Raw genomic sequence first — 12,815 nt, forward strand, 5'->3', positions numbered from 1 at the left:
CACGCGTAATGTCCGCTCGTATGACGGCAGAGGCGGAGAAGTGCAGCGGTTCATCCACCGTTGCGTTGCATGTGCGAGGCGCGTTCTGATTGTGTGGGGAAGCGCGTCGCGTTCTGACAATTCAATCGACGAACATTTTCTGTACAACTCGACTACCGAACACAAGGGTCATTCGGGATGATCTACAGGCGACCACTCATTCTCTAGGCCTATACTAATGTCTGTGGAAGCGCTCAAGGAGCCGCTTGTTATCCCTTCCTGTCCCAATTCCGTCGACCTCGAAACTCTCCACCAACAAGACGAGCGCGATGTCAAATACTCCTTAGCAAGCACGACCTATGAGTTCACTCACAATTTGAGTCCTCCTGTCGGTTCTTCAGACGATTCTGCCTCACAAGTGCCACCCTCGCCGCTCGATATGCCATTCTCTTCGTCGCCTGTGCTATATCCACCAAGCTCTTCACCTCCGGCTCTGCCTCCCACCAAGAAACGCAAGCTGTTCCAACCGTTTCCCACGGAGCTGCAGCCCAAAAAACCAAAGATCATTGGCGGCTTCTTCGAAGACAGTGATGCTGAAGAAGAACAGGAGGAAGACAGCAGTAGAGCTCCGGGCGTAGCCAAAATACCCAGTACTGAGGAGCCTTCGTTGCCCGAGCTGCCCACCAAGAAAGTTGCAGAGCAGATCAAGGCAGACAACCATGGACTCACTGAGCAGCAAGGAGCCGCATCTAGCTTTGTGTTGCCTCCTCTGCCTCGACCGTTGTTTCGAAGATTGCCAGCAAAGACAGTGAATGTCCAGACCTCGGGTGGTACCACTTTGAACATTCCTCTGAGGCAGAAGACAGCAGCTATATCATACGAGCAAACCATTGCACAAAGATCCGCAACCATAGCAGGCCGTGCAAAAAAGTCTTACTATGGCATTGACATTCACAAGCTCATGGATGATGCAAAAACTCAACGGCAACTGGACGAATTCGAGAAGCAAAGAAAGACCCAGGAAGCAGGTGCAAACGAGATGGTCGAAATTCCCTCTCCTCAACCCCTGACCAATTCGGTATTCCACCAGATGTGGACCGAGAAGTATCGAGCAAAGAAGTTCACAGACCTCGTGGGCGATGAAAGAACCCACCGATCAGTTCTTCGATGGCTCAAATCCTGGGATGATCTGGTCTTTCCAGGTCATGCAAAACCGAAGACATCCCGGATATACGAGGATAAAGATCAACTCGAGCAACAACATCGAAAGGTGCTTCTCCTAACCGGTCCCCCTGGCTTAGGCAAGACGACGCTAGCTCATGTTTGTGCAAGACAAGCTGGATATGAAGTCCTCGAGATCAACGCCAGTGACGACCGTAGCCGCGAGGTTGTGAAAGGCAGGATCAAAGATGCTCTCGGTACAGAAACTGTTCGAGGGATTCAAGAGCAAGGAAAAGCTCGCAAAGCCGGCCGCCCTGTTTGCGTCGTGGTAGATGAAGTCGACGGCGTCACGACAGGGTCCAGCTCGAGTGGTGGCGAAGGTGGATTCATCAAGGCTCTGATTGACCTCGTCCAGCTCGATCACCGAAATTCACCCCAGAACGGCATTCACAGTAATTCTACTGACAGGAAGAAGAAGGGGGACAGGTTCAGAATGCTTAGACCGTTGATCCTGGTCTGCAACGATGTTTACGCACCTTCACTGCGCCCACTCCGAACAAGCTCTATCGCCGAGATTGTCCATGTTCGGAACGCACCGATCGACAAAGTCATAGCCAGGTTGAAGACAGTGTTTGAGAAAGAGAGCATCGCCTGTGAGAATGACGCCGTGCGTCGATTATGCGAGAATGCATGGGGCTTAGCCATGCGAAAACAGCGAGGCCCCGGTACTCGAGGTTCGGGCGAGGGCGACATCCGTGGAGTCCTAGTCCAGGCTGAATGGATTGCCCATAAATTACGGGCGAATGGGAACAAAACCAGACTGACCAGGAAGTGGCTCGAGCCACTACTTGAAGACACTCGAGCCGGCCAGAAAGGCGTTGGCCGGGGCGGTGTTCGAGAAGTCGTTGAACGAGTTTTTATCGATGGAGCCGGCCTGCCGAATCTACCGACTACTCTTTCAGCGGATGATGCCAGACTTGTTGCTGAGTCCAAGATAAGTGCGATAGGTGTCTCGGATCTTCGTAAACGTGCTGCTATTGCTGCCTTGCGGGAAATGGTGGACACCTGTGGTGATCACGACCGAATCGCTACTGAGTGTTTTGCGACATACCCGACGCAGGCATACCAAGATGATGTGCGTTTGACGAAACCCAATGCGGGTTACGATTGGCTTCATTTCCATGACTGTCTATCAAGTCGAGTATTCTCGGGTCAAGAGTGGGAGCTAATGCCGTACCTGAGCACCAGCGCTTGTGGCTTCCATCATCTCTTCGCGGCAGCTGACAAAGGCTCAAAAGCTTGGAATGACGAGAAGCCCGAAGACGAGCCAGTCGATTTGCATCCTTTCAGTGGTGTCAAGGCTGATTTTGCCGCTTATGAGGCGGAGAAACAGAACCGGACGCTACTAACGGAGCTTCAGTCGACTTTCTCGGGATCCTTGTTGCGGCTATTCAGCTCCGTTGATACAATCGCCACAGAGCTGATACCGAACATGGGCAAAATGCTTGCTCCTGAAGTCAAGCCCGTGGTTATTGGTGGCTCTGGTGGCTCTGCCAGCGTTGCAAGTGTACGGAAAGACACGGAGAAGGTGTGCATCAGAAACGCTGTCAGGGCCATGCTTGCCCTTGATTTGTCATTTGAGAAGGTTCGCGTCGAGATCGAAGGCGGTGGTGCCCATTCCAACAGTGGTTACGCGTACAGAATGGAACCGTAAGTCACTCCTCTTCAGGAGAGCAGTGATGATACTGACGTATTCAGACCTCTTGATACTCTGCTCAGCTACCATTTGGATGATTCATCGCCAAAAACGGCACCCGTGAGGTACGCCGTTAGACAAGTGCTTGACCAGGAGTTGCGGAAGGAGAGACTGTTGCAGAGCTCTGCTGCACGGCACGCGCGATCCGGAGCATCGCAGCTCATGAACGAAGCTGGATTCCATGACGACAAGGAGAACACAAATGCAAAGGTGGGAAAATCTATGTCAAAGGACCTAGATGCAAAGCGCGACTTCTTCGGCCGGATCATCAATGAGAGTCGACCAAAGTCGGCGGGCAAGGGAATGGCGTCCGCCAGGGCTGAGACCAAGACCAAGGATGAGGGACGCATCTGGGTGTCGTTCCACGAAGGGTTTTCGAATGCTGTTCGGAAGCCAATAACGCTGAAGGAGTTTCTAGAGGGATTCTAAGGTGGATTCACTGCCGTGCTGGCTGTTCTATAGAGAGGCTCTTGCAAGAGTGTATAACGAGACATGATTGAAAGAAGGATTGCACAGCATTTCGTGATGCTCACGTTGAAAATGGTCGCCGTCGATATCGCTCTTCAAACGAGGTCACGTGGCGTCGATTCACATGCCACTTCCAACCGAGGCTTCGCGGTCATTGCCTGTTGACATTGACGTGCCACACACCTACATTCGACAATATTAACAGCAGCCTTCTTGGGCTTCATTTTAACATGATAGAGACCCCGATAGCGCTCTTCCACTATTCGTCTTCGAGTTGCCCGCCAATATGGCTGCGCAATCCAAATTGCTCCCTCCAGGGCGCACCGTCAAGCAACTGATCTCCGAATTGACATCCCTCTACCTCAAACACCGGACAAAGATATCTCGGACCGTGTACATCACCTTGGTCGCTGCCTTAGCCCATCGAATCCACAATGCCATCTCCGAGCAAAAAGCTGCTACTAGGAGGCAGGCTGAAATCCGTGCCCGACAGTCTGCCACGATCGGGGACGCGGAGGCTGCAAGTCAAGAACACAAGAAGAAGAGAGTGGAAATAAACCGAGAATTCTTTCGGAACTTATACCGACTACTCAAGATCGTCATACCTGGTTGGCGAAGCAAGGAGCTGCGCCTCATTATCAGTCACAGTGTGTTCCTTGTCCTGAGAACTCTCCTCTCACTTTACGTCGCCGACCTCGATGGCAAGGTCGTCTCCGCGTTGGTCAAGGGCCGTGGAAGAGACTTCATCCTGGGGTTGGTGTGGTGGATGTTGGTTGCTATCCCTGCCACTTTCACGAATTCAATGCTCCAATACCACCAAACTAGACTCGCCCTCGCGTACCGAACTCGATTGACGAATCATGTTCACGAGAAATACTTGGACAACATGACTTTCTACACACTTTCCGCATTGGACGATCGGATCAAGAATGCTGATCAGCTCATTACTGTCGATATTGCAAGGTTCAGCAACTCTCTTGCAGAACTATATTCGAATCTGGCAAAGCCGGTATTGGATATGGTCATCTACAACTATTCGTTGTCGAAGTCTGTTGGTGGGGAAGGACTGTTTGCGATGGCCCTGCTAGTACAGGTCTCGGCGAACGTTATGCGTGCTCTCACACCACCCTTTGGCAAATATGTCGCAGACGAGGCTCGACTGGAAGGCGAGTTTCGATTCCAGCATACCCGGCTTATTGATTACAGCGAGGAAATCGCGTTGTATGCTGGACACGAAGCAGAGAAGGACGGACTTGACAAGGGCTACTTCACACTGATCAGGCATGTCAACCGAATACTGCGAAGACGGTTCTACCACGGCTTTATGGAAGACTTTGTCATCAAATACTTCTGGGGCGCGTTGGGTCTCATACTGTGCTCTCTTCCAGTATTTTTCAAGATCCCTGGACAGACGCTACAAGCTGCTGGTGATCATACAGAAAGCTTCGTCAAGAACAGGCGAATGCTGTTGAGCAGTTCTGACGCGTTCGGGCGCCTCATGTTCTCATACAAGGAAATCACGGAACTTGCTGGATATACGTCCAGAGTAGCAGGACTGTTAGATGTGATGGATGAAGTCTCTGCCGGTCGGTTCCAGAAGAATCTTGTCAGTTCCGCCAGCATCGAGGAGAATGCCACTGTTCTGCAAGGACGAGGAACGATCGAGGAAAGTGAGAATGTCGAGTTCAAGGATGTCCCTATTGTCAGTCCCAATGGAGATGTCCTCGTCAAAAAATTGACCTTTGCTATCAAGCCCGGAGATCATTTGCTCATTGTTGGCCCTAACGGCTGTGGAAAGTCTAGCCTGTTCAGGATTCTTGGCGGCTTGTGGCCTGTATATGGTGGAAGTGTCAAGAAACCGAACTTCGAGGACATCTTCTACATCCCACAGCGACCTTACCTCAGCAGGGGTACACTTCGCGACCAAATAATCTATCCCGACACTCTATACGAATTTCGGGCGAAGAATGAGTCAGAGGAGGCGCTCAAAGAGATCCTCAAGATCTTGGAAATTGAGTCCGTCCTCAATCGTCCAGACGGCTGGGATGCGGTCGAAGAGTGGCGGGACGTCTTTTCCGGTGGCCTACAACAACGCATCGCTATGGCACGACTATTCTATCACAAGCCCAAATATGCCATTCTCGATGAATGTACCAGCTCAGTTACTTTGGAGATGGAACGAAAGATGTACGAGACTGCAAAAGGTCTCGGAACAACACTTCTGACTGTCAGTCACCGACGCAGTCTGTGGAAGTACCACAGCATGATACTCCAATTTGACGGCCAAGGTGGCTATGTCTTCAGCAAGCTTGATGCGGAGAAAAGGATCAAGCTAGAAGATGAGAAAGAAGAGCTCGACACCCTTCTTCGTGGGGTGGAAGGTTGGAAGGCTAGACTGGCAGAACTTGAAGGCTAATTCTGTCAAGTTACCTGCCATGGCCACGAATGCAGAGACGTAGTCAGGATCGCCCCATCTATCATTGCGGTTACACCAACCCGTCGCGTCCGGCTGTCAAAACGTGAGGAACGATGCAGCGCAAGGTGCTCTGAAGCTCTACCATCAAACGTTCACGAGCTGTAGACACTGCAAGGATGATGAGTGGGCAATGAAGAGAACGGATACTTATGCAAAGCATTTTACGCCTCTGCATGATCAACAGCTGATGCGTCCCGTCAAATTCAGTCTAGACTGCCACCTTCACAAGGATGCCAGGTATTAGGCTAGCTGAAGTTTTTGCACCCGCCTCACGCTCCCGACAGCTGTCAAAGATATCAGCAGCGCTAGCGCACATTCACGATGAGCTTTTGAGGATGAGAAGCAGGTGCATCGAAGCGGCCTTGAGCCCCAAATAATGCATAGTCTGACTCCTATTTCGAAGATGGTCGTTTCCAACCTCACCCAGTGTGGGTTGGCATGGCAGAGACGCCGTCTCCGTGAATACGTGTCCAGAACTCATGGACGCGAGGGCAACGACTTCATGGTCGTAACAAGGAGCTGGTCATGCGACAAAGAAGTAGGTCACAAAGTCTTCACACGCATCGTACCGAATGCCACAAAGGATCTGCTACTGGACGAGAGCATACGTTAAGATAACGAACTGAAAGAGCAGTAGAATTCACTACCCACACTGCCTTGGTCTTTTACTTCACTTTCCGGTCACGCGAGTTTGTTGTCATTCCTTCACTGGAGTGCTGTGACGTGGTCGCTCGGTTGGAACTTTCAAAACAAAATCCCTCTCATGTCTTCCTCTGTCAACACCATAGGTTGTTGGCCTGATTGTCATTGGACTATGAGCGGACTTGTCTGACGACCAGAACCAGTCTTCTCGTGGACCTCGACAGAAATAACTCCCGCCCTCCATTCTCTCTGCCCGTTGTGCACTTCCACGATGGCGACGATGGAGACAGCGACAAATTCCATCACAACCTCGCGTCATTCGAAAGTGTCAAAGTTGTTCTTCGACCTGCCGCCAGAGATTCGCAACAAAATCTACTACTACTTGTTCAGAGGCATTGTAGTGCCCGTCACCGTGAAAATCAGCCAACGCCCTGATCTGATAAAGCCTGGCCGCCAAAGAGACCAGGCCATGAGTCTGAATATGCTTCTTGCGTCAAAGAGCTGTCTTTCTGAAGCTAAGCCCGTATTATTCGCGGAAGCCATGTTCGACATTGACTACAACATCGACCGCAGTGAATGGCCTGGTAAATGGCGTCGTCGTTCTGAACGCATTCTGAGAATCTCTCCCGGCTGTTGCCTCATGGGATTCTCTTCGAATGATCTCTCCCAAGTTCGACGCATCAGACACTCTACGGGTTCGCCTTGTTCACGATGCACTCTGTGCACCCAGCCATTCAGTAAGGTATCACAGCTTTCCAGCGTCGAGATCATCATGGAGGAGATTCGTTACCCAAATCTCCATTCCAGCACAATTGCACTTGTTGAGCATGACGATAAGTATCTCATACCACTCTTCAAAAATCGGTTTGGTAATGCGGATGGCTGTCTCCACAAGACCATGTTCCAATATATGCGCCAGAGAGCTACCAGAGGCCAAGCAGCAGAGCTAGTATTGAAGTTGCCATTGTACCTCATGGACGGCCTAATGGTAATGACCATCAAGGCATACCTTAAATCACGCTAACCTGTTGACAGTACATTTGCGTGGAGATTTTGTCACTAACGACTTGGGTGGAGGCACAGGGCACAAGTGGCGTAAGAAATACGGGTACCAAGCGAAGTGTACTAGAGCTTGCTTCTCTTTTCGAGTAGAAGACTCGATGACATGGTCCTCTTCTCTGCACCATTGGACGTTGCCTGCCAACCGATACGATTCAATGATGGCTGAACCAGTTCTGGAGTAGCGAAGACACCATTTATGGACGGAGACGACAAGTGGTTACAAGGAGCATGATGGATGTACTTCAAGGGATTGTGGCCACCGCTTGAAATTGTCAATGCAATTGGATTGACTGACAGTCTTTGGATACAATGGATCCTTGGATAGCGCACATCAGACGAGTCCTTCTTCACAACTCAGCAAGAGTCTCCTAGTCACCTATTCAGCAGCGTGATCCAGTTAAGGGCGGCCTTGTCTTGTCGGCATTGAACCGGATGAACCAACGCTCCATAGGATAATGAGCACGAATACATTTCAAGCTGAAGTGACTGAATATTGGAGGTCGTGGGGTCTCTTGGACGTGAAGGTGAATTTTCACTCATTCTTCTCTTGGTGTATGGCTTTCTACACTTTTAGACGTCGGAGGACTTGTAGTGACAACCCACTGGTTACCTGGTAAGTTACCTAAGATAGTCAGGCTTCACTAACCTGAAAAAGACGCAGTGAGACTAAAGGCCCTTTGTCACCTGCAAAATGCGTTTCTTTTCTCTTTCAGATGGCGCTGTCCTGTTCAGACATCTATGATCTATGAACTCTCCTTCAGGTGTCTCAAACTGATTGACGAATCCTCACCAGTCTGATCATGGCTACCGTGCATCCTCAAACCAGTTTCCTCACTCTGCCTCCAGAAATCCGGCTCTCGATCTATCGCCTCTTATTTGATGGTCAACTGCTGCGCATCCGGTCTTCAGACAACCTACGGATACGGAAGAACAAATATCTGCCACATGATGCGCGCCATGACTTCGGGATCCGGCGCGATCGAAGCAAGGGTCTGAATATCATGTTCGCATGCAGACTGTGTCTGCAGGAGGCCCGACCAGTCCTGCTTGACACCGCTACATTTGACTTCGCCTTGATGACAATTTCGCGCGGCGCAGGCACACTTCAAGGATTCGCAACAAATTGTCTATCCAAAGTACGCTCAGCAAGATGGATACTTGAATGGCACTTTGACAGGCCTTTAGAGAGTCGGAATTTCTACGAGTCGGCCCACCGTTTCCTGCCAGGGCTGGTGAAGCTGGAATTCATATCCACTGGTTATCATCGCTGCTGCGTCCACCGCGAGTGGAACTCAGAGTCGCGGTACACAGAAATGACGTTCAATGAACTGGAAGGCAGTGGAGCACTGCGAGCCTTGAAAGCTCTGGTGGCATCGGACGTCCCCTTCGATGAAGAACTTAACGCCATGTTTCTGTATGCGAAGAAGAAGGGCAGAAATCGTGCGTCGTTGTGTGTGATGTATGAGGTCACGACAGCAGATTCTGTCAGAGTAGTGAGCGTTCATCCCTTTTAGTCTTTTTTTCAGTCGTGCTAATGGAGCTTGACAGTCTTTGCTTGCCGATCTCATTTCCCGGTTCCTATGGATCAAGGATGTGGACAAGATATGGGCGGAATCCAGCGTAGTTTTTATGCCGGAACAGTTTGTGGCTAAGTTGCTGAAGCTGTTGCGCGTGGACGAAGGACAAACAGACTGAGGAGTCAAACGATACGATGGTGCTACATGCTGAGCTGGACTATGGGAGAAGCATATGCGCTGAGTGAGCACCAGAGAATCGGAGGTTTAATCAGTCCTCGCCCTGCTAGACACAGTGCAAGCATCCGCGAGTTTGTGATCAAGTGAGGTTGCCGAGCGCAGGATTCTCGCGGGCTCGAGGCAGTGGCTTCGAGTTTGTTTACTACCGTTAGTCTTGACTGAGCTGCTCAGTAATTGAAATCAGGAAGCTGCCTTCAGAGGCGAGTACCTGGTATCGATGTCACCAGCTTGAATACCTGCGCTTCAAGTCCGCCGTAAACCGTAAACCGAAGGGCCCCAGCGCTGTACGTCTTGATAGCCTTGGTGATTCTGTCGTCTTCACATATCACTTCCCTTTGTCCTCAGATGTCTTTGCCATCTCCGCGACATTCACCTAACTCCCTTCTCACTTCTTTGAATGATACGATCACACTCTGTCAATCTAGTCGACGCGGCTACCAAATTGTCTAATTGTGACACACCCTTGAAACCTTCCTTCCGCGTTTGATGGACCGTTTTGCAACCTGACAACGTCGATATGGCCGCCACAGCACCCACTAGCGCTACCGCAACTCTGAAAGATGTTGTCCAACCTAGAGTCACATTCCTTGATCTGCCTCAGGAAGTCCGACTCATGATCTATCGCCATTTGTTCAAAGACCAACCCATCATCATCCAAGGAGAGGACTGCTACAAGCCCAGCTCCCATGGCAACTGGTGCGTGGTATCTCGCGATCGAGCAATGGGCCTCAACATCCTCCTCACATGCAAATCCTGCTTGTGCGAAGCGAAACCGGTACTGCTGAACACGGCCAAGTTCGATATTTATTTCGGGTCGATTGGCAGCCTCGAAAGCCCCCAGCTTCAGGGTTTTTCTCGGCACGAGCTCTCGATGGTGCGGTCCGTCACACTCCGCAGAGTGAATTTATGGCGCGGCCCCGTAAACATGCTGCTGAGTATCATGAAGAATCTGGTGAAGGTGACGATCTTTTATGGGCATCTAGACTTCCATTACTGGAGACTCGAGAGATGGATAAGTGGCAGCGTGATAACCATTCCTCGGGCGATTCGCGACATATGGAAGTATGATATGCACAAAATGTTCCTGCCACATATGAAGAAGAAAGTCGAGACGCAGGCGGACGCGACTTTGAAGCTCGAATATCGTGCTGAGTTCTACGATAGAACTGAAGCGGTAAGCCTACGACAGTACAATCAGCAGCACAAGCTAACATTGGCTAGGTCATTCATGCTGACCTCCTGGAGCAGCAAGTCTGGGTCACAGAGGCGAACTCGGGGAGCAAGATTCTCATGGAGCCACGATCAGTGCCAAAGCTTGTGGCGCATCTGGAAACCCTGGCGTCCCCTCACGAACCAACAGGCTCTGCGAGAATGGAAGAGATCCAGAGACAATGATATCTGGAAGAGAAGAGCCAAGAACAAGATATGGACAAACGTGGATTTTACTCACGATATCGCCGGACAAAAGGACCATTGGATACATTCAAGAATTCGGGCAGCGGTGTTCATATGCGGCATGTGCGGGTATGGGCACCGTACACCGTGGGACGGTGCCCATCGAGCCACCATCGAGGATGGCATAATGATCGTGGTATCACAGAGGTTATCCCATTGCTCTGTAATTCGCTTGAATACCAGAGAGTTGTAAACAAAGACAGCGATTTGGTGCGAGAACGCGTCAAGACAAAATATGCACGTGAATATACCAACCCCGCATCCCGCTATCGCTATCGCTATCGATATCGGTCTCTTGTCGGCTAATCTTTGTAAACAAATATTCCGACAATGTAATTCCATCTCACACTTACAAGCCACCGTCCGTCACCCATCATCCACCAATACCAGCAACATCGCTACTTAATTTCACGTTGGTGCAATCAAACTGCTGTGCGGCCAGAAGGCCAGAAGGCTAGAGGCAATTCATCTTACCTTTATTTGCAGCACCGTGAAACAGCTTGTTACCGCGCCGACATTATCAGTTCTCGGCGTGAACTCAACTGACAAAATGGCTTTCTCAAATGATTCTGCCCGACAGTTTCGGCGTCAAACTATTCAGTCACCATCGCATGCGGCCTCCATCTCTGACTCACCTGTCGCTCTCTCTATCCGCCCCCGCAAGATCTCTGATTCTGGCCAGAAAATCATACCGCCCCAGGAGAAGGATGCGCCTCGGCAGCAAGCTGTGTTCCTGGATCAAGCAGACGAAGCTCGGACATATTTGAAAGATTGCTTGGCCGGCCTTCAATTCCCAGACGAGCCCCGCGAGTTCATACTATCTGTGTCATCTTTCTACGAGCTGGAGGAGGATCCTGACTTTGAGTCTGATAGCGAGGAGTACGCTCTCCTTTGTGATCTCTACTCAACTATATACTAACATCAGAGGTAGACTCCAGCTCGAATACTCATACAATGCCCGCACGTCAATCCTCAATCTCTTCCCAATGCCTGGCAAGAGACATGCTTGTATCATCCAATGGCTCCATAGACTCGTCATCACGAAATTGAGTTTGTTGATACAAACGAAAATCGATGTCTCCCCGGGCCTTAACTGGATATTCTTCAAAGGAAAATGGAGAGGGTCAAAAAAAGTGCCAGACTTAGGTATTGCATGGGTCGAAGATGTTGGCGGACATAAGTTGCATACTGTTGTCGAAGTTGGTGTTTCTCAATCTCGGGAGAGTCTACTCGACCTTCGAGATCTCTACTTGAAAGGAGACTCCGATGTCTCTAGGTTTGTCTTTATCAACGTCATCACAACTCCTAAATATAGAAGCCCAAAGGACTTCGACGTCGATCAATTACAGACCATTCAAAAGGCAGATTTCCAATTGGAGTCAGACCAAGGGCCCCTTTGGTACAAAGGTATTCAATGGGTTGGAAAAACTACGTTGGTCTGGGAGGTTTGGGAACGACATCTGGAAAACGGAGAGCCAACGCAAGTGTTGCAAGCAACTATCGATCCCAATAACAGCGACACCCAACTTCCATTCTTCGAAATACCTACTACGATCGCTACCGATATTGATGCTATCACGATCAATTCAATGGATATTTCCGAGCTTTGGTGTTGTCTGTGGAAACACGCAATCATAGATGAGGCGATGTTCCGGATGATGAGCTATATGGAGAATATGAATCGACGTCAAAAGTGTACCGCTGATATGGTGGAGCAGAAGGACGAAGCAGCCAAGAAGAGACAAAAGGCTAACGAGGAACGTGCAGAACGCTGGAGGCGTCGATCGGAACGTTGATTCATTGACAAGAACACGGAAATACCTGGGCGTTATGGACATGGAGTGGTTATGACACGGCTCTCCTTTTGTCGGAGTCTGGACAGCTTGTGAGCTGGTGATTTCCCTTTTCTTCCTGTTTTCCTCTTGCTCGACTGGAGGGACACCGAAGGAAGTTGGCCGGAATCACGCACAGCACCACCTATTGTAACTTAGCATTAGCATCATGTGCAATCCGAGACAGTCCAAATTTCCGCACATTCCAGTCCAACAATCAGAGCTTGTCT

The 12,815-nt window shown here is 50.2% G+C and overlaps 6 protein-coding genes across 6 annotated transcripts; all 6 read left to right on the plus strand.

Annotated features, from left to right (window-relative positions):
* The first annotated feature begins 160 nt into the window (after positions 1-160).
* PV05_03159 (uncharacterized protein) lies at positions 161-3,401 on the plus strand. Its single transcript, XM_013463789.1, has 2 exons — positions 161-2,850; positions 2,899-3,401. Exons 1-2 carry the CDS (start codon positions 218-220, stop codon positions 3,323-3,325), a joined length of 3,060 nt encoding a protein of 1,019 aa, XP_013319243.1. The 5' UTR covers positions 161-217; the 3' UTR covers positions 3,326-3,401.
* A 249-nt stretch (positions 3,402-3,650) lies between these two features.
* PV05_03160 (uncharacterized protein) lies at positions 3,651-5,780 on the plus strand (the record flags this gene model as incomplete). Its single annotated transcript, XM_013463790.1, has 1 exon — positions 3,651-5,780. One exon carries the CDS (start codon positions 3,651-3,653, stop codon positions 5,778-5,780), a length of 2,130 nt encoding a protein of 709 aa, XP_013319244.1.
* A 973-nt stretch (positions 5,781-6,753) lies between these two features.
* Positions 6,754-7,634, plus strand: PV05_03161 (uncharacterized protein; the record flags this gene model as incomplete). Its single annotated transcript, XM_013463791.1, has 2 exons — positions 6,754-7,470; positions 7,518-7,634. 2 exons carry the CDS (start codon positions 6,754-6,756, stop codon positions 7,632-7,634), a joined length of 834 nt encoding a protein of 277 aa, XP_013319245.1.
* A 710-nt stretch (positions 7,635-8,344) lies between these two features.
* PV05_03162 (uncharacterized protein) lies at positions 8,345-9,239 on the plus strand (the record flags this gene model as incomplete). Its single annotated transcript, XM_013463792.1, has 2 exons — positions 8,345-9,037; positions 9,093-9,239. 2 exons carry the CDS (start codon positions 8,345-8,347, stop codon positions 9,237-9,239), a joined length of 840 nt encoding a protein of 279 aa, XP_013319246.1.
* A 576-nt stretch (positions 9,240-9,815) lies between these two features.
* On the plus strand, positions 9,816-10,693 carry PV05_03163 (uncharacterized protein; the record flags this gene model as incomplete). Its single annotated transcript, XM_013463793.1, has 2 exons — positions 9,816-10,472; positions 10,520-10,693. 2 exons carry the CDS (start codon positions 9,816-9,818, stop codon positions 10,691-10,693), a joined length of 831 nt encoding a protein of 276 aa, XP_013319247.1.
* A 424-nt stretch (positions 10,694-11,117) lies between these two features.
* On the plus strand, positions 11,118-12,788 carry PV05_03164 (uncharacterized protein). Its single transcript, XM_013463794.1, has 2 exons — positions 11,118-11,632; positions 11,685-12,788. Exons 1-2 carry the CDS (start codon positions 11,304-11,306, stop codon positions 12,547-12,549), a joined length of 1,194 nt encoding a protein of 397 aa, XP_013319248.1. The 5' UTR covers positions 11,118-11,303; the 3' UTR covers positions 12,550-12,788.
* The last annotated feature ends 27 nt before the right edge of the window (positions 12,789-12,815 follow it).

This window comes from Exophiala xenobiotica (assembly GCF_000835505.1).
Source record: "Exophiala xenobiotica strain CBS 118157 unplaced genomic scaffold supercont1.2, whole genome shotgun sequence".
Taxonomy (NCBI): Eukaryota; Fungi; Ascomycota; class Eurotiomycetes; order Chaetothyriales; family Herpotrichiellaceae; genus Exophiala; species Exophiala xenobiotica.